The sequence below is a fragment of the Lontra canadensis genome, unplaced genomic scaffold (assembly GCF_010015895.1).
Source record: "Lontra canadensis isolate GAN:19392208 unplaced genomic scaffold, GSC_riverotter_1.0 scaffold1, whole genome shotgun sequence".
Taxonomy (NCBI): Eukaryota; Metazoa; Chordata; class Mammalia; order Carnivora; family Mustelidae; genus Lontra; species Lontra canadensis.
The window spans coordinates 22,354,862-22,375,524 of record NW_022630995.1 but is presented as its reverse complement, the minus strand read 5'-3'; the positions used below and the strand labels follow the sequence as shown (position 1 = coordinate 22,375,524).

Genomic DNA, 20,663 nt, shown 5'->3' with positions numbered 1-20,663 from the left:
AAAAAAAAGTTTACAAAAGTAATACAGGCACAGTTAAAAACAATATTCCTGGAGTACCTGAGTGGCTCAGTAGATTGGGCATTTGCCTTCAGCTTGAGTTGTGATGGTGGGGTCGTAGGATCGAGTCCTGTGTCGGGCTCCCTGCTTAGTGGGGAAGCCTGCTTCTCCCTCTCCCTCTGCCGTTACCCCTGCTTGTGCTCTTTCACTCTCTCTCTTTCTCTCAAATCTTAAAAAAAAGGGGGGGGGAGGATGCCTGGGTGGCTCAGTCGGTTAAGCATCTGCCTTCTGCTCGGGTCATGATCCAGAAGTACTGGAATGGAGTCCAGCAATGGGCTTCTTGCTCATCTGGGAGCCTGCTTTTCCCTCTACCCGCCCCCCCTGCCCCGCTTGTCCTCTGACAAATAAAATCCTTAAAAAAAAAAAAAAACCCAAACTTAAAAAAAACCCAATAGTCCTAAAAGGTTTATGATGGCATCAGTATTCCATAGCCGTTTCCTCCCTCCTTTCCTCAGTCACATAGCTGCTATAGGTAGCTGACATATAGGTACATAACAGCAGGTAAATTTAAACTAGCCTCAAATTTCTTATTTTGTAGATTTACAGTGGATTCTCTTCATAAGTTTGTTAGAGTAGATAGAATGTTACACTGCATTTTCCTCCAGGTGTTCAACATGCCAGATACTTGTGGATAAAATCTGGTGCACAGATTCTTTGTAGCCTTCCAATCAGCTTCCATCTGGGCTGCCATTGTGACTTGCTTTCACCAATAGACTGCAGGAGAGTGACATGTGGCTTCGGAGCTTCCGCCCCTGGAGAACTTGTCACTTATCTCATGCTCTTTCTGAACACTGTCACCTTGTAAACAAGCTTGAGGGTGAGACCCAGTAGAAAGAGTGACTGCTGGAAAAAGGCCCAGGTTTCCTAGCTATGACAAGCATCCCAGCTGGAGCTCCTGATGGAGAGTGAGCTGTGCAAGTGCATGTCCGTACAGAGCAAGAGAGTCACTGAGCTGAGCCTAGATTAAACTGCCGAACTAAGGAATGGGAGCAAATAAATGCTTGTGTAAAGTCGCTTAGTTTTGGTTTGTCACTTAGTTTGTTACCCAGCGATAGATAAGGATACAAATCTAGTAATGCCCCCAATCCAGTTAATAAAAAAGCATTTCCAGGGCACCTGCGTGGCTCAGTCGGCTAAGCCTATGCCTTCAGCTCTGGTCATGATCCCAGGGTCCTGGAATGGAGCCCCCCAGAGGGCTCCCTGCTCAGTGGGGAGTCTGTTTCTCCCTTTGCCCTTACCCCCTGCTCCTGATCACTCTCTCTCTCACTCTCTCAGATAAATAATTTTTTTTTAAAAAGCAAAAAAAAAAAAAAAATTCCAATTAAATGAGCAACTACCTAGAAGTGACTTAACCCATGCCTATTGGGGGAGTTAATGGGTAAATGGGACTATTAGGCATAGTTTTCCCTTGTTGAAGAGTATCAGCCAAGTTCCCATGCTGAAAATTTTCACATTTCTTAGAATAAGCTTTAGCTAATTAGAATTGGCTTTACATAATAGCTTTATTTGTTCAGTGAAAAAGACATTTTCTTTATCTAGTGTTTCAGCAAAATACATCTTTCATCTGGCTTTTAGAGAAAAGTCATCCCCTTTCTCTATTTTTTCCTCCTGTTGAGTTATCATAGAGTTTAAAGTCAAAGACAGAAAAAAAAAACAAACTTTTTTTTAAGCCTGATGTTAAATGCTGAGAAAAACTGGAGATAATAGAAAGTCTTTAGTTGGGCAATCAGGATTCCCTTTTAGTGGAAGTAAGATGTAAAAATGAGGAACAGAATGAGCGCTATACAAGTAGAAAACGCGAGTCCATTTAAGTTCAGGACCAAATCAATTTGGTATTTGAAGCCATTTGATTTGTGAATAGGGTTCTTCTGTTCTAATACAGTTCTAATTCTATGTCACTAGTAGAGTCAGGACTAAAAGTCCATTTCTTTTCTTTGGTAGTTTAGTGGTATAATTCTTTGGATGTTTGCATTCCAGATTTCCTGTGTAATTTACTATTTTCTTAATCAGAACTGTGGGTCAGGATCTCCACGCATGCTGTGATCTGTCCGTGGTACTTGGCAAAGCTCACTAGCACTGTAAAAAGATTCCCAGCCAGCCAGGAAAGCGCAGTTGATTTAAAGCTCTCTGAGATGGTAAGAAAGCAAGGAAATCACACTGGGACACTTGATGTTTGTTCAGCATTGCTGAAGTAAGACAGCACATCACACACACACTCTGCCCTAGCCCTGAGAAATACTCTTCTCACAGTACAATTGTGCATAGTAGGATTCAAAGGGAGCCAGAAAAAATTACGTGGCAATTACAGAGTTTCCATGGAAATTGTGTCATTGCCTTTGGAGGTCTTCAAAGTGACCTTTCTGAGATAACATGTTTCTGCCCTGAGGTTGAAAAGTTCTCTCCTTTAGACTTGTGATGTGTTCCCATATGCAGAGGAAGTATTTTGTATTGGTTAGAAACCTGGGAGCTATCAGATGGGACCGTTCTGTAACCTGATTATGGTGGTTGTTACACAAACATACCTATATCAAAATACATAGAACTGTGCAACGAAAGAGAAAAATGTCAGTTTTCCTGTATAATCAAAGACACAGGGGTGCTGAACCTAGATGGCTTGGGTTTGTTTGAATCACAGCTCCATTGTTCATTAGTTGTGTGACCCTGGGCACACAACAAACTAATGGGCACAACACACAAACTAATGGGCCTTAGTTTCCCCATCTGTAAATGCAGGTAATAATAGTATCTCCTGCATGGAGTTTGCTGTAGGGATTCAGCTAATATATGTAAAGCACTTAAAAACAATGCCTGGATCATTGTATGTACTATGTAAAAGATAGCCGCTATTATTATAACGTAAAGGAGTAAGAAGATGTATGGCCTAGCATGTGATCATAGCAACCATGAATAGTCTAAAATACAACTACCACGAGGTGATGCCCTTATGCAGGAAAGGAAGAAACCCTAGAAGAATGCAAATGTTAGTAAGCAAAAAATTAATTTTCTTAAAAAAGTGCACATGTGTGCATGCATGTGTGCCCTGTTACGGTAGGGGCAGAGAGAGAGTGAGAACCTTAAGCAGTCTCCACACCCACCCAGTGCCAAGCCCAATGTGGTGCTCGATCCCACAACCCTGAGATCATGACCTGAGCCAAAATCAAGAGTCAGATGCTGAACCAACTGAGCTACCCAGGTGCCCCTCTACTAAGCAAATTTAAGTCTGCTCTGTTTCTATTTTCCAGGGAAGGCAAAACCCAAGCAATCAAATGAGAAAATCCCCTCATTCTCCTAATTCACTCAATTATGCATTGAATACCTGCTATTTTCCAGGGAAAAGATAGAAAGGATCTTGGCAGTCTTTGACTTCCCAGATCTCCTGATGATGTGTTCTCCAATGCATGTCTACTTTGTGTGTGTGTGTATGTATAGTCTGGCTTTTCAGATTTACCACAGCTACTGGCTAGAAGTACTGATAATATCTACGACCAAGCATCATGTCTGTTGCATCTACCTGAGAGAATATTAAGACCAAAGAAATTCTTCCAGAAGGTTGATTACCTACAAGGTAGATAGAGAATTATCTAGGAGAGAAAAGGAAGCTTTTGAAAAACAGGAACCTGGGGGTCCAAGCCATGGATATTTTGAGGATGCTTTAGACAGACTTGGGAATATTCAGATCAAGAACCTCTTGTACAAAATGAGAGAATAGCAATGCTCTTTGACATGAAGGGGAAAATGAGGCATCGTTCCTGCATGGTGTTAAAATATAAATCTTGAACCGCTCCCCTATCACTATACGACATTAATGGGGCAGACAACATGACGCAGAGAACATTTGGAGCAGGCAGAGGTGCTCTCTACTCAATTCACATGAGTGTGAGGTCTTGTTTTTAATGTTTGAGCATTATTCTTTGACAGTTGAGAAAACAATCCCCCTGGGAGGAGGAAAGCAGCCAAGAGAAAATGGAACAGTCTGAGAAAGAATGGAAATGATTCTATTGCTCCACAAGACAGAGCCAAGTGGGAGGGAAGCCGATAAAGGATCAGAGGCTGTCTACGAAACAGCTCGCCCCGGCTTGAGCACTGGGTGCCTACTCAGTGAAGCAATAGCAGCTCTGCCTGCACCCCCCCGTCCCCCCCCCACCCCAGCGCGCGCTGGCACAGCGGGAGCTCCCAGTTAGTCACCGGCAGGAAACTGGCCTTGATCTCCATTTTGTAAGAAGTGTCTGAAGCACAAGCACACAGGATTGCATCTGTGCTCGACTTCTCCTTGGTTGTCATGGGAAGTGAGCATCGGGAGTAACATAAACAAATTCAGACTCTGGGGAAGGACACAGTAAAGTTCTGATGGCCATTTATGGCGATTAAAAATACAAAATGTGTTAAACTTTGTTTCAGGAACTTGGAAGAAGATGCTGCTGTTTCAAGGAGGGGAAAAGGAGAGATAAGGTAAAACTTAAAATAAAAACAACTTTGAGTTTAATGTTACACAGAAGTCAAAATCCTTCGATGGCACGCATTTTACTTCCTTTAGGTGTCCTGAATGCAAAAGAGGTGATATGCTGAATGCCACAAAGCTGCAGAACTTGTAAATGATCTAGTATAAACTTGCTTAATTGTTTTCTAGCTACTCGAAACCATCTCTGTTCTGTGGAAAAATGAGTGGGCTGTCTTGACACTCTGCCATTAATTTCTCCTATGATTTCTGCATGCTGCCATCATGGAAATGCTTACTGATTCAAGAGAGCTCCTCATACTTAGACTACTGGATTCAGAAGTATCATTATGCTGACTAAAGCTTGGAAACCAGCACAGTAAGAACTTTCTTAAAGTTAAATCCACTGTGGAGCCATTGAATCTACCAGCAGTGATCCGGGGCTGCATTAGGTTGGCAGAATGGGGAGTCAATTAACGCAGATCCTAGCAGAAGTCCTCCACTGTCTGGGCATGGGGCATCTTTTTTGTCTGTGGTATTGGAACCACTCTTTCCTGGCTTTCCTGCCTGTTTTTGCTGAGAATTATACAAGGACTGAGAAAATATAATGTCTTTCCCTCCTTTTATTGGTGAGAAAATGAAGACCAGAAGACATTAACTAATACAAACAGGGAAACCAAACTTGCCTAATAAACTGTACTGTTTGAAACTTCTAGCAAGGTACCCTAGAACGTCTGCTTCAGTCAAGCTTTACAAAACAAAACCGTTGAATTACAGAGCTCAAAGAGATCTGAGAGTCTGAGTAAAGAACATTGAAAAACCAGATCTTTGTTAGTCAAGAGGCCTATAAGCCGAGAGACGATAAGGAGGAATGTTTTGCTTTCTAAAATATTCAGAAATTATTGGTGTAATGACAGCAGCATCAGTTCTTGTTGTTGCTGTTGCTTTTTAAGATTTTATTTGTTTGCCAGAGAGAGAGAGAGAGTACACACAAGCAGGCAGAGAGGCAGGCAGAGGCAGCACGAGAAGCAGGCTCCCTGCCCAGCAAGGAGCCCAATGCGGGACTCGATCCGAGGATCCTGGGATCATGACCTGAGCTGAAGGCAGCGGCTTAACCAACTAAACCACCCAGGCGTCCCAGCAGCGTCAGTTCTTAAGTTCTATATTTCCGTACAAATGCCAGATTTTTAACTTGTAAAATTAGTGGTATTTCATTTTTTCCAAAATAAAAACAACTAGAAACTGATTTTCTCAATTTGGGAGGCTACCGCCCTCTAGAGGGTAGGCTTGGAAATGGGAGAGGTAACTTTTTTTTTAAAGATTTTTATTCATTTTTTTATTTAATTTTAATTATTATTTTATTTTTTAAAAAAGATTTTATTTGTTTGACAGAGAGACAGAGAGAGAGAGAGCACAAGTAAGCAGAGCTGCAGTTAGAGGGAGGGGGAGAAGCAGGCTCTCTGCTGAGCAGGGAGACTGATGTGGGGCTGGATCCCAGGACCCTGGGATCATGACCTGAGCCAAAGGTCTCTCTAATCCACTGAGCCACCCAGGTGCCCGAGAGGTAGTTTTTGTTTGTCACAATGACTAATGGGGCAGGGGGTTCTGCTATGGGCATTTATTATCTGGGGATGAGGGATGCTGGCATATTGAAATGCAGTTTCACACATAAAGAACTCCCTTCCCCAAGATGCCAATAGTATTTACTTTGAAACGTGATGAAAGCGAGATCTGGTTTTTGCAAGTTGCATCTTAAAATGCTAACCGTTTATTCTAAGCTGTGTTAGTGAGATGCGGGCTGGGGGATACTGTTGACTGAGAACACAGGTATGTCTACTAATTTTATGGCAAACCTTAGTCTACAGGAAGTGCAAGGACCTGACTGCATTTCAGCCCAGCTAATCCCACCAGCATTTATCTCAGCATTGGGATCTGGGACTTGACTTGCCAGTTGGTCACTGTATACAGCTACAGCGCTACTTACTCAGCTTGGAATGAAAGGTAGACTTCTGACTGATGTAATGTTAAACAGTATATATAGGCAGCTGCTGATAAAAGGGTTACAAGTGCTCTGATAATTGCAGAATAGACTGGATGCCAAAAAGATATAACCTGAGTCTTAAGATTCTCAGGTAGGGGGCACCTGGGTGGCTCAGTGGGTTAAGCTTCTGCCTTTGGCTCAGGTCATGATCCCAGAGTCCTGGGATCGAGCCCCAAATCGGGTTCTCTGCTCAGCAGGGAGCCTGCTTCCCCCACCCACTTCTGCCTGCCTCTCTGCCTACTTGTGATTTCTGTCAAATAAATAAATAAAATCTTAAAAAAAAAAAAAGGTTCTCAGGTAGGATTATATAAGGTGAGCATCTATTTGATTCCCCACTGTTCATTCTCCTTTAAGTAATAAAACCCCCACATGGTCTCCATTTCCCCAGGATCTCTCAGCTCTCTTGTGGGTGGGTGTGACCATGACTTGACCAATGGACGATATGAAATGTGTGCGATTTCCAACCTTTCCCCTTTCTTTGAAATAGGCAAACTATGTGTTCTTTACTCCCTTTCTGTCTTGCCACTTGCTGGGAAGGGAAGACAACCTGAGCAACCACCTTAGACCTAGAGACGAAGCCACGGAGTGTTCCAGCAGCTGGAGACTTGGATGACTGTATGGCGCAGAGGCACCTACTCACTTCCATCTTAAGCCAATATATTTTGGAGAAATTCATTTTTTGCCATTTTTTCATACGCCAACTATTGTGTTGCTCTCTCAGCTAGGCTGCAAGAAATGACATCTGGTGTTTTTTTTTTTTTTAAGTTTATTTTTTTTGTAATCTCTATCCCCAACGTGGGGCTCAAACTCATGACCCAGAGGTCAAGAGTTGTATGCTTTTCTGACTGAGCCAGCCAGGCGCCCCAATAACTGGTCTTAATAAATAGTGTGAGAAAACTGAACATAGCTGAACTTCTTTTTAGGTATTTTTGGGTCTCAAATACATACATACACATACCTTACAAAAAATAACTTATTTTTACAAATCCAGTACATTACAAACAGGCACAGTCCTGGGTGGTTTAAAAAGGGTGGGAGCAAAGAGAGCTTTATTATAGTTATATTTAATACAATTCAACGTATGTAGTTATGTCTAGTATAGTTAAAATTCAGCGTGAACAAGATCAACATCAACTATTTATCTATTTTTTCTTCTTCTGCAGATTGTATACAAGGGAAGGAGGCTTCTTGGTTTTATAGGCCATGCTTCTCCTGAGGCGCTCTCCTTTGATGTTAACGATATGCGGCAAGAGAGGGGGCCGGACTGTCAGAACCGTTCCTTGAGGTGTATAGCCTCGGAGATGCAGTCTGTCCTTCAGCTGAGCTGTTACTGCAACCCAACCTATGTGGGTAAGTGACAGAACACACAATGGAGTCAGCAACCATCTCATTCAAAACACCAAGCTCAAGCTCAAAATGGAGCACTGAAGAAGGCTACTACTCTCTTTAGCATGTTTTTTAAAAAAAGATTTATTTGACAGAGAGAGAGAGTGAGCACACGTAAAGGGGAGACGCAGACTTTCCACTGAGCAGGGAGCCTGATGCGGGGCTCGATCCCAGGATCCTGAGACCCATGACCTGAGCCGAAGGCAGAAGCTTAATGATTGAGAGCCACCCAGGTGCCCCTCTTTTGCTCAATTTTATAAGAAAGCATGCATTTGTGAAAAGGTACAGATTTATTTTTATAGTAGGTTGCATTTAGTGAATAAACTAATATGTATTTCCTAAAATCCTCAGTCTGCGTCCGTTAAATGCACATTTCTATAAAAATACACCGGAAGTCAGTAAGGGGACTTTGTTTACTTTTTTTTTTTTTTTTTTTTAAAGATTTTATTTATTTATTTGACAGACAGAGATCCCAAGTAGGCCGAGAGGCAGGCAGAGAGAGAGGAGGAAGCAGGCTCCCGGCTGAGCAGAAAGCCTGATGTGGGGCTCGATCCCAGTACCCCAGGATCATGACCTGAGCCGAAGGCAGAGGCTTTAACCCACTGAGCCACTCAGGTGCCCCGACTTTGTTCACTTTTTAAAAGTGCCTGGTGTAAAATTACCTGCAGAAGAAAACTTGATGTCTGCCACTGCTTTAGATTCCCCAAGTCCTTCTTTTAATATAATGTCTTCACCAACAAGAGGAGGAAATCCTGCCATTCGTTCTTCTCCACCCATTGGAACCTGCCATCGAAATAAATATTCTCAGCTACTGAAAACCCCAAATCACTTCCTGTTCAAATGGAAAGCATGGGAGCTCTGTGAGGAGATGAAGCCTGTAGATACCAGTGCCAAGAGCCGCAGGTGAGTGTCTAGTGATGACCTCCTGACAGCAGCATCTTGTTTTCTTAGTTTACACTATTTGTACAGCCCTCCAGAAAGCTTTACAGACTAGTGTTTGGCAATTAAGGTAACATCCTTCAAAATACCTTAGTTCTCATAGGCCTGGCTGGCCTCAAAGATTAATCCCCGCCTCATTACAAGTGAAGAGCATGGTATAATGGGTAAGGTTCAGCTTCTGCTTACAGATGTGTCCATGCATGGGAAGTAACTGGATGATTACTTACTAACAGATCTCTCTGTGTTTAACACTGGGGACACAAGACACAAGATGTTACCAAAGGGAGTTAGAAGGTGGAGATAACATGCAAACAACTTACGAGGTAAGGAATGTGACGGGAAGCGTCTATTAAGCACGATGGTTGTGGTAGAAGAAGTAATGAACACGTTTTGGTTGAGGAAAACATTAATGAACAAGCAGTATCTGGGAAGTATTTGGAGACATAGGTTGGAGTTACTGGAATGGTATTCTGGGTTCACATCACGTATAGACACAGGAACAGGAAAAAGGATGGGGAGTTCAGGGAACTGTAGTTGAACTGTGCAGGATATCCACTGTCTGTGGATAAGTGTGAGGCTATCCGTTTAGATTTCTCAGTGATGTAGAACTACCAAGGAATTATAAGCAAGAAAAATAGAGATAGGAATAAAAAAGTACCGTGGCCTGCTTTGCATTTTTGAAAGATCTCTGTAGTGCAGGGTGTCTTAACGTTGGCACTATCAACATCTTAGGCTGAGTACCTCTTTTTTTTTTTTTAAAGATTTATTTATTTATTTATTTGACAGAGAGAGAGAGAGATCACAAGTAGACAGAGAGGCAGGCAGAGAGAGAGAGGATGGGAAGCAGGCTCCCCACCGAGCAGAGAGCCTGAAGCGGGGCTCGATCCCAGGACCTTGGGATCATGACCTGAGCCGAAGGTAGAGGTTTTAACCCACTGAGCCACCCAGGCACCCCAGGCTGAGTACTTCTTGGTTGGGCAGTATGGAGGCTGTCCTGTGCATTGTACAATTTTTAGCAGCATCCCTGGCATCTACTCAATATCCACCAAGTTGTGAAAAACAAACATGTCTCCAGTCATTGTCAGAGGTCCCCTGGGGGCAGACGTCAACCTTGGTTGAAACCACTGCTTTAGTGGCTGTGGAGGTGTATTTGGGTTGGAGGTGGGAGGGCAAAAGCTGGAAGCTAAGAAAATACTTCTGGATCTCAAAAACAGTCTCATGAAATCAGATTACAGCTTGGATTGGGAGGCTGGATTTAGTGACAATTAGGAGGCAGGGCTGACTTTGGTTTGGGAGCTAAGAAAGCCAGAAGGCAGGAATGAGTCTCAGAGCAGCCCCCAAAACAGATTTCCATTACAGTGGGAGAGAAGGCTGGGATTTCTGCTTTGGAAAGTATCTGAAGTCCACTCTGAAAACTACACAGATGCATGGGGGTAGAGAACCACAGAGTTCATTTTTATGAGAGCCATATTACACAAACTAAGGTAGTTTTCTTTCCTGTAAGTTCTCCAGCTGTATTTCAACTCGTATATTATTGTTTTGTCTAAAAACAAAAAAGTGAGCAAATTTAATAGGACAACAAAGGCTTTTAAGTGCAGAAAAACCAACAGGTCCTGTATTGCTGATGGCCTTTCTGAGCTCACCCACCCTGCAAATCCAAGTCTCTGGAATATTCATTTTGGGGGAGAAAACAATGGAGTTTTCATTTCAGTCCAGCTTTCTTAGGAAATACAGAGAGAAAGAAGCATTTACTTCTCATGTGAGGTTTATCTTTAGCCTCTTTGAAGGGCAGGTGTGTATTCTGGGTTTTGGCTTATATTCGGCTGCATAAGCATTAATTAATTCTAAATCACCTCTGCTGGACGCACCTGGTATTTCTGTAGATGTGTTCCGTCATCACAGACACTTACAGAGCGCTTACAGCAGTGCCCTGCAACTCAGTCCTCACCCAACCTTGTGGCATAGGTCCGACACAGAGTCACCTAGCTTTGTGGGGTGGTGGAACAGGGCATTTGAACCCAGTCTGGCTCCAGTGATCTTCAACATTGTACAACAGACACTGCACATTAACTGCATGTATGTAATGCCTTACTAAGGTGAAAACAGTTTTCACGCAGTATTTGGTGAACTTAGTAAGAACATTTTCAGTGATACAGTAAGGGCCAGATGGGACTGCAGAGGATGGGACATGAGGTACACGTGTGATATTGGCTATAAAAGAAGGGATAAGCAGGACACTGAGTTTTGTTTTGTTTTTTTTAAAGATGAGAGAAACTGTAACATACTTACAAGGGGAAGAAAGGAACTAGCAGAGCAGGAGTAAAAAGCTAGGATAATCTGTAAGTGTCTGGGATTAAGAACCTCGGAGGAGAGCTTTTCCACTAGGCCCAGGACTTCTCAACCGTGGCCTATGGACATTTTGGACCAGATAATTCTTTGTTGTGAGGGTCTGTCTTGTGCACTGCAGGGACGTTCACCATTATCCCTGGTTCCGTCTACTGGATGCCAGGAATGCCCCCACTTGTGAGAAATGTATAGCTTCTCTTCACTCGGCATTAAACCAACACAACTTTCTGCAATGATGTGACAGCTGGGCAGCTGGAAAGCAGCTAGTGCAACTGAAGAACTAAATTTTAAATTTTATTTATTTATTTATTTTTTATTATTAATTTATTTGTTTTTAAAATTTTATTTAAACTGAAATAGCCACTCATGGTTATGGTATTGGCCAGTGTAGTTTAGAGAGAGCACAAGCCTGTAGCTATTCTAAGATTAGTCCAAACAACATCCCTTGTCTTATAGGGCCCATCTGACTTTGTAGCCAAAATCCTCAAGCAGAACAGGTGAGGAGAGAGCTAGCTGATCATGTAACAAAAATGGTATGTCCAACAAAGGCTTTCTTAGCAGGACTGTGGGACTTCACAGTGTAGGTTAACCTAACTGTGTAATCTTCAAAGTGTGTTGCCTCACCTTGAGTAATGTATGACCGGCATGCTTTTGATACACCATATCTGCCCTGTCCAAGGAAGTAATATGCACAGGGAGGAGGTTGGAAGCCACAACTGTAAACCAAGCCGACTGATTTCCCTTAAGAAAGGAAGAAAATAAGTTATTTTACAGAATGAAAAACTTGCAAAACCAACACATTACAAATTACAATTAAGTACCGCCCCCCCCAAATCAAGCTCCCTTTATAAGTTAAATGGAGATGTAAACAAATATAAATGAAGGAAATACATAAGGAGGGGTGCCTGGGTGGCTCAGTTAAAGTGGCTGATTCTTGATCTCAGGGTCGTGAGTTCAAGTCCCATGTTGGGCTCCACGCAGGGCGTGAAGCCTACTTAAAAAAAAAAAGAAAAGAAAAGAAAAGAAAAAAGTATATACATGGAAATATAAGTTAAAAGGAAATGCTTTAATTGTGCTAGTGTAAAGTTAGGTTTAACATTCTGTGGGCTTTAATGATTATAAGGGTTTTAAGTGTGTAAGGCTAAACTACCAACAAATTATGAAAAAACACAAAACCCAAGAAATATGCTATAGCAATGGCCTACGAGTTACATATACTGTTGTTGGATACATCCATGTTTCATTCCCTTTTTCTTCTCACTTTGGGAAAACAGGGAGCAATTCTATAAATACTCTAAGATCCTGGAATGATGCTATATAAAAGCATATCAAACAAAAAAGCACATACATAATTGCACACGTATCTTGGGATATAAAGAAGTGTAGCTCAGGTAGTGGAACGCGTGACTTGATCAGGAGTTGTGAGTTCAAGCTCCACACTGGGTGCAAAGATTACTTCAAAATAAAAACTTAAAAAAGTGTGGGATTTATTTAACGCACGCTAACCCTGTATGTATTTTTTTTTTTTAACCTATGACTTCCATGTGAAACAACACCACAGGATAGGGACAGTATCTTTTCCTCATACCAAGCTATATGGAGCATTCAATATCCTAATGAAGATCTAGCTTTAGAGACCTACTACTTGTTTTTCCTCCCCATTTTTTTTTCCCAAATTTTTATTATGGGTATTTTCAAACAAGCAAACAAAAAAGTGTCAACATTCTTTTTAGTCATGAGCTAGTTATCAACAATTTGCCAATCCTGTTCATACATCTGCATCCTTAAAGTAAACGTAGGTCATTTTTTAACAGTACAGACTTTCCTTACCTGCAGAAAATCTATGCGGCCTATGGCACCCAAAAATAGAACCATTCTTGGTTTAAGCACAAAAGTTCTTGGAACAATGGAATGTGTCGGCAAGACAGTATTTACTTCTTTTTCTGTTAGAAGGTTTAAAATCTGTAAAGCAGAGGGCAGATTTTTTAGAGAATTACCTTTTTTTTTTTGAGACTTACTTTTATTGGAGATATGGATGGCTCTACTCTTTTTTTAAGGTTTTATTTATTTGACACAGAAAGAGACAGATCACAAGTAGGCAGAGAGGCAGGCAGAGAGAGGGGGAAGCAGGCTCCCCGCTGAGCAGAGAGCCTGATGCGGGGCTCGATCCCAGGACCCTGAGACCATGACCCGAGCTGAGGGCAGAGGCTTAACTCTCTGAGCCACCCAGGCACCCCAAGGATGGCTCTACTCTTGCTTCACAACTTAATACTGAGCAAAAGAACTTATATGCGAGTGTGAGACTTTATATGTCAGTAGCATCCCTGAAATGTCAAAATTGACGTGAACTGAAAACATTGATGTGTTAATCCCAAAACAGCACATCTGTTCTCTCTCTCCATCAAGGCTTCTAGGGACCAGTAGCTCTCAGTTAAAGGTAAGGCAATACGCCACCTTCTGTCCCAGGCAAGTATGCATGCATTAAATGCAAAATGGTCCCCTCATTCTAGGAGCAGTTAGAGAGCTTTGAAGAAGCCTTTTCTTAAGTCTGGTCTTCAGTTTTCTTATTTCCCTCAAATGCTTAGCCAAAAATGAGAAAGTTATGAATCCTCTGGCTTCTAAGGATGAAGAGTTCCTAAAGACTAGAGAAAACAGAAAAGGAAAGCCAGCAAGCACAAGATTCTGGTAGGATTTAAGGAATAAAAATCTGATTAAAAAAGAAAAATATTATGGGGGCATCGGGGGCTCGGTTGGTAGAGCACGTGACTCTTGATCTCATGGTTCTCAGTTTGAGCCGCACACTGGGTGTAGAGGTTACTTAAAGTATTTTTACTTAAAGTATTTTTTTAGGGCACCTGGGTCACTCAGTCAGTTGCGCATCTGCGTTTGGGTAAGGTCATGATCCTGGGGTCCTGGGATGGAGTCCTGCATCGGACTCCCTGCTCAGTGGGGAGTCTGCTTCCCCCTCTCCCTCTGCAGCTCCCCCTGTGTATGCTCTCTTTCCCTCTCTCAAATTAAAAAAAAAAAAAATTAAAAAACACAAAACATTTTTTTAAAAAGAGAAATATTAGAAAAGGTAAAAAAGTGGATAAAAAACTTTTATGAACTTGATTCGTTTTGTTTTTTTTTTTTTTTAAGATTTTATTTATTTATTTGACAGAGAGCTCACAAGCAGGGAGAGAGGCAGGCAGAGAGAGAGGGGGAAGCAGGATCCCCGCTGAGCAGAGAGCCCAATGTGGGGCTCAATCTCAGGACCCGGAGATCACAACCTGAGCTGAAGACAGAGGCCCAACCCACTGAGCCACCCAGGCGCCCTGAAGCTATAGACTTCTAAGGAAGAGACAAGACACAAGCAATTATTCTAGGAGCGCAAAAAAGTTCAAAGATCTACATGATTCTATGACATGGGGGACTAAATAGAGCATAATTCTGAGAATGAAACTAAGTGATCCAGACAGGGCAGAGAATGAAAAGCAGCTAAGACACCACTGTGGTTTCATAGGCATATACAGACATAATTAGGTAGAATAGGAACAAGTGTCAGTAACCAGATTCAAAGGAAACTGATTAATGGATCTGTTGTAAGGCTGTATCCTGGATGCATTCTTCAGTCAACCCGTGACTTGGATGATAATCAAAATTGCAAATGAATAAAAAGTTGTGAGATTTAATGAGTGTGATGAGTGTGTAGGATATGGGCTTAATTTAATGAGATAAAAGAAAGTTGCCCAGGAGATTGTAACTGGAGTTAAAAAACGTGTTAAGGGCAAGACAGGTGGAGTTAATCTTATTCTAAGTTGTACTCATCTGAAGGTACTTTATACTTTAGTTCTTTAGTAACTTTAGTTCTTAGTGTCACATGTATATATTTTTTAAAAGATTTTATTTATTTATTTGACAGAGACACAGCGAGAAAGGAAACAGCAGCGGGAGTGGGTGAGGGAGAAGCAGACTTCTCTCTGAGCAGGGAGCCAGATGCAGGACTCGATCCTAGAACCCTGGGATCATGACCTGAGCCTAAGGCAGCTGCTTAACGACTGAGCCACCCAGGTGCCCCAGTGTCATATATTTCTTAAAAGATTTTATGTATTTGGGAGGGAGAGAGAGAGGGGGAGAAAGAGAAGGAGAGAGAGAGAGAGAGAGAGCACGTGCATAAGCAGGGGGGAGGTACAAAGGGAGAGAAAGCAGCAGACTCCCCACTGAGCAGGGAATCTGATTTGGGGCTCCGTCCCAGGGTCCTGGGATAATGACCAGAGCCGAAGGCAGATGCTTAACCTACTGAGCCACCCAGGCACCCTTTAGTCATATTTTAAAGACAGAAACAAATTAGAAGATAGTCTGAAAAGAGGCCTGAGTTAATGAAAAGCCTATCTCTCAGAACAGTTGCAAGCAACAGAGAAATCATCTGCATTATGTCAGCACAGTAAATGTTCAGTATTTGTTGGGCGAACAGAATAGAGTGAGGAAGAGACAGGACATGGCACTTTAAAGTAGTTCAAAGTCTAGCAGAGGAAACAGGCATTATGTTCATTCCCTATGGGACCATTTGGAGGAACAAAGGGTACAAGTTACAGCGAGACTGTTCAGCTCCACACTAAAAGCAGGTCAAAGGCCAAATGGGATACCGTGGGAGACAAGGGAACACTGCTTCAGGGGATGGTTGAGTCCCTCCTTATTTCAGTTTAAGCTGGATGGGTATGTTTAGAGGGAATTCAAGCACTGAACGGGTGGGCTGAACTGCAGTGATAGTTATGTTTCTTCCAACCTCAAAATCTAGGATTTTATAAATGTCTCCCTAATGAAGTAACAACCACAATAACACAAAGAGGTTGTGAGCAGTGGAGCCTACCAAATGGAATACAGATCTTGACGGCACATAGATCACCCTAAACTGCTTCTATGAATGAAACCAGAACTGAGTCTAAAGTGAAAGGATATGCCTTTCCTGGGTTCTGCCAATGAAGACGGCACTCGTGCAACTGAAAGTTCATAGTTCCAAAAGACATCAAATACATACACAATTTTCTTTTATAATTCCAGGGGTGTCGTGAAACCAGTGGGCATCTTTCACATCTTGCGGGGTCAATTCTACTCGTTTGGTGGATTTATCTGGAACCACAACAGGTTCATTTTCCATGTCAAAAGCAAGTGCATCAGCATCAAACTCAAAGGCAGCTTCCTCTTTCCGTTCTTCTGAATACAAGAATGTTCTTCTAACTCTTCCTAGAACAAGTTATATTTAAGCTGTTAGTCACTCCTTTGAAGCTTTTGATTCCAGACAGGTAATTCTTATTCTCCTCACCTGCATCAAAAATAAGTCTAAGTAAGACTAACTATGGTGTAGGGAAGCAAGACTACAAAGATACCTTTGCTATTCGTTTTCAAAGGCAGTGGAGGTCAGATTCTTGCAATGGCAAATATGTCGCTAGCTGTGTACACTGGGCAGGGGCTGGGGCGGGGGTGTTGGTGAGGGGAAGTGCTGGTAATCAAACTGTTTTCAGTGAAAGAAGGTTGAAAAAAGATACCAAGGGAAGAGGGACAATAACCTGATTTAAAGCTGCAACATGGAGTCCACAACCTGTGCTTTTCTGAAAGGAGAGGGTGCTGTTTCCCAGGGAAAATGCTTCCACTGCTGACGACGGCTGGGTGGGCAGTTGTTGCAGGTTTCCCCTCCTGGATTTCTCCAAGTACCTACTGTTTCAGTTTTCTTAGCACAAAGAACTCTGGGTTTCCAAACAGCAGCCTTGTCTCTCAAGGGCCTCTTTGTTCCAGAACAAGGAGAGTAGTCTCTCCCCACAAAAACTGGCTAGCCCTAGGCAGCTGTATTTCGGGTTGTTCAACAAAAAATTTTAGCATAGCCCCAACAAGAGTTCTCCTATAGAAGATGCTTACCTACTACATAACCATGCTTTTTCAGGTGATTAAGTTGATGTTGTTCTTGCTGACTAAGATCTTCTTCAGCCTCAGCTGCAGTTTTTTCAAGCCTTTTTTGTCTTTCAAACATCCTGTAAGGTGTTGGGTTGCAAATAGGAAACTTCAGAAGGTTTAATGTGGTACCTGAAATGCCAAAGAATAAATATGTTCTTATAAACACTGTCCAAGAAGAGGGAATAAGGGGAGGAAAACTAACATTTTTGAGGAGCTACACTGACCTGTGTACTGCAATTTACTTCACTTAACCTTCATGACAACCGTCTACAAGATCATTCTTATTTTACAGATGAGGAAATGGGCTCAGAGACAGGCCCAAGGGCTCAACCTGGGTTTGAATCCCCAATCTGAAGACCTGCTTTCTTTCCATTTTCACTGTATTACTATCCAGGATAAAAGCATTTCTGTGTGTAATTTAGCCAAAATCCTGGACAGAGAAGAACAGCTTATTAAAGTTAAACACTGGTTTCAAAGGAACAAATGAGGCAGTTTTGCCAACTGTTAAATACCAACAGGGTCACAGAGGGACCCATTTTGCAATTATATAAGTTTCTTAAAAACCACAAAGTTGAGGGAAGCCTGGGTGGCTCAGTCAGTTAAGCGTCTGCCTTCAGCTCCAGTCATGATCCCAGTGTCCTGGGATGGAGCCCTGCGTCGGGTTCCTTGTTCAGCAGGGAGCCTGCTTCTCCCTCTACCTGCAGCTCCCCTGTTTGTGCTCTCTCACAAATAAATAAATAAAATCTTAAAAAAAGACAAACAAACCCGGGCGCTTGGGTGGCTCACTTGGTTGGGGAACTGCCTTTGGCTCAAGTCATGATCCCGGAGTCCTGGGATAGAGACCCACATCGGGCTCCCAGCTTCACCGGGAATCTGCTTCTCCCTCTGACCTTCTCTCCTCTCATGTGCTCTCGGTCTCTCTCCCAAATAAATAAATAAGAGCTTAAAAAAAAAAACAAACCCACAAAATTGACATTTTTTTTTTCTCAAAGCCACAAATCATTTAGCATTAGTGAATTATTCAAGTGTTAAGTGTGTATAGCATACTGATCTCATGAATTAACTTAAGATATGAAGAGTAAGACTGAGTGGGTGGAAGTTTAGGAAGTAAAAGAAGGAAAAAAAGTAAAAAGACGGACTTTCCAGAGGAACAAAGAAGTAAAGCTATCAGGAAAACCTCCAAAGAGAGTAGGAATTCTTGCTCTGTTCCCTGGTTCATCTACAGTGCCTAAAGAACAGTGACTGGAACATAGAAGTGCTCCATAAATATTCCCTTGAGAAAATGACTAACATATACTAAATTTCCAAGCAGTAGACTGACACAAAAGAGAGGTGTGACCAAAGTAGAGAATTTTTTTTTTTAAAGATTTAATTTATTTATTTGACAGAGAGAGAGAGAGAAAGCGAGAGAGGGAACACAAGCAGGGAAAGCTGGAGAGGGAGAAGCAGGTTTACCGGCTGAGCAGGGAGCCTGATGCGGGGCTCCATCCCACGACCCTGGGATCATGCTTTGAGAGGAAGGCAGAGGCTTAAGGACTGAGCCGCCCAGGCGCCCCAGGAAGAGTTTTTAAATGGAAGGCTCCAGATAGCCCCCGGTGGACATTAAGAAAGGATATACTAGGTACTTGGGCTGCAACCAGACTTTCAGCATCTCAGAAAAGGGGGCGGGCCTCCTAAGACTCACCAGGCCAAGGGGAGATGGTGGCTCTGTCGATAGCTTCAGCGCCCTTGGCGATGCAGTAATCGGATTCTAGGAGCGTGTTGAACAGAGTGGACTTGCCAGCGTTGGTGGCGCCAACCAAGTACACGTCGCCGCGGTAACGCCAGGAGCGCTGAAGCGCTGTGATCAGTTCTTCCACGCCATAGCCAGTCTTGGCGCTAATGAGCCGCACATCCCGGAGGACCGTGCGGGGCCTGGCGGAAGTATTCGAATTCTCTGTCCAGTCTGGCTGCCCACCCTCGCCGGCGTGCTGGGGCCCTCGGTGGCCACAGGACCGCAGGAGCCCCGCGCGGGTACACTCGTCCCACAGTCGCTCCCGCAGCCGCTGCAGGTAGCCCGGCGCGTCCTGGGGCAGCAGATCCACCTTGTTCCCCAGCACGATTAGCTGCCTGGGGCCCACCAGCGCGGGAAGGTCGGGCAGCAGGACGTCGGGCAGATCGAGCAGGTCCACCATGTAGAGCACCAGGGCGGGTCCCGGGCGTCGCAGAGCCGCGCTCACCAGCTCCAGATACTGCTCGCGGCTCATCTGCACCCGCAGGGCGCGCCGGTGGTGCACCAGCAGCCAGCAGCGCTGACACACAGTTCGCGCCAGCCCGCCGTCGGTCTGCGCCGCTGCGCTGAGGAACTTCTCGCTGGGCAGGTAGCCGGGCACGCCGGGGTCCTGGCAGTGCAGCTCCGCTCCGCAGCCCGAGCAGTTCAGGCCGCTGGGCCGCACCGTCGGGTCCGGGTGTCCCACGACGGGGTGTACCCGACTGCCGGCCCGTACCTTTTGCTGCTGCCGCTCGTCCCGCCGCTGCTGCTTCTGTCGCTCCTCCTCCTCCTGCCGCTGCTGCAGCTCTCGCAGCTGCTCTTCGAGGTTCGGCGCGGGCTCGGGCTCTGGGACGTACTCGGGGAACAGAAAATGCTCCTCCGTGTCAGTCCTCCCTTCGTAACCCCCAGTCGCCGTTGAGCCACTGGAAAGCCTATGTCCCAGGCCCGATGGGTGCTGGGAGGAGGAGGCGGCCGGACATCTCTGGAGAAGGGGCTCCCGAGGGACATGGTGCGCTACGGTGGGAGCGGATCCACGCAGGAAGGGCCACAGCACCAGGCGGGTGAGGCGTGCAGGCAGCATGCTGAACGCGACCCCGGGTAAAGGGGCGGAGCCACGTGCGCGCAGGCGCACTGGGGCTCGAGATGCGCATTAAAACCTGACTTAAGCCCGGGACTACCGGTGGGCTGTCATTTGTCGGAAAGCGCACTTCGACATCTCCTTTCGCTTCTCATCCTGTGAGTTCTCGCGATGAAGGATCTGAGTCCGGCGAACCCGTTCAAAGCTACGTCAAAAGCGACCGCGATTAGGCTGAGCTGGGTGGGTTGGAGAGGGTAGTGAGGGTTTGTGTCCTTTCAGGCTTCTTCAGCGCGCCACCGCTGGCACAACGTGCTTTTAGTGAATCACATTTTTTGAAAGCTTCATGTTTTTGGTCTGTGGAAGTGCAAAAAAAAAATCAAATGCCGCATACTTACGGCCTCAATTAAAACCCCTTATTAATAAATTTTTATTTTTTTTCAGGTGTCACTATTTGTGCAACAGTATTGAAAAACAAAAAATTTAATTGGCGGGATCCGACAGTCACGGTAGAAACCGTCCTTCCAATCAGCCACTGGAGGCGGCGGTTTACGATTTGCGCGTGCGCAATTCTAACCCTCACCAAACCGTACCCTCCCACTTGCGCAGGCGCAGATCTTACGTTGGCGGCTCTGTGGGCGGCCTTTGGCCTGAGAAGCAGAGCATTCTGGGAACGCCGGAGACGGAAATTACTCGCCTCATGCTG

General features: G+C 44.1%; 1 protein-coding gene and 1 long non-coding RNA gene across 2 annotated transcripts; one reads left to right on the top strand and one right to left on the bottom strand.

Annotated features, from left to right (window-relative positions):
• Positions 1-7,551: 7,551 nt before the first annotated feature.
• Positions 7,552-20,062, bottom strand: NOA1 (nitric oxide associated 1). The gene is made up of 7 exons (XM_032849857.1): positions 18,817-20,062; positions 17,097-17,261; positions 16,222-16,427; positions 13,035-13,166; positions 11,829-11,945; positions 8,582-8,702; positions 7,552-7,875 (listed from the first exon to the last, which is right to left on the bottom strand). Exons 1-7 carry the CDS (start codon positions 19,961-19,963, stop codon positions 7,676-7,678), a joined length of 2,088 nt encoding a protein of 695 aa, XP_032705748.1. The 5' UTR covers positions 19,964-20,062; the 3' UTR covers positions 7,552-7,675.
• Positions 19,986-20,662, top strand: LOC116862573. Its single transcript, XR_004381661.1, has 3 exons — positions 19,986-20,118; positions 20,402-20,466; positions 20,567-20,662. It is a non-coding gene; the product is annotated as an uncharacterized LOC116862573 (long non-coding RNA).
• The last annotated feature ends 1 nt before the right edge of the window (position 20,663 follows it).

Bases quoted from the DNA above. Each gene is read 5' to 3' on its own strand.
- NOA1 (XM_032849857.1), bottom strand. From the start codon at position 19,963: ATGCTGCCTGCACGCCTCACCCGCCTGGTGCTGTGGCCCTTCCTGCGT. The intron at 17,262-18,816 runs GTGAGTCTTAGG...TTGGCATTTCAG, and splicing joins CACCATCTCCCCTTGGCCTG to GTACCACATTAAACCTTCTG. The intron at 8,703-11,828 runs GTGAGGCAACAC...TTTCGATGGCAG, and splicing joins CCGGTCATACATTACTCAAG to GTTCCAATGGGTGGAGAAGA.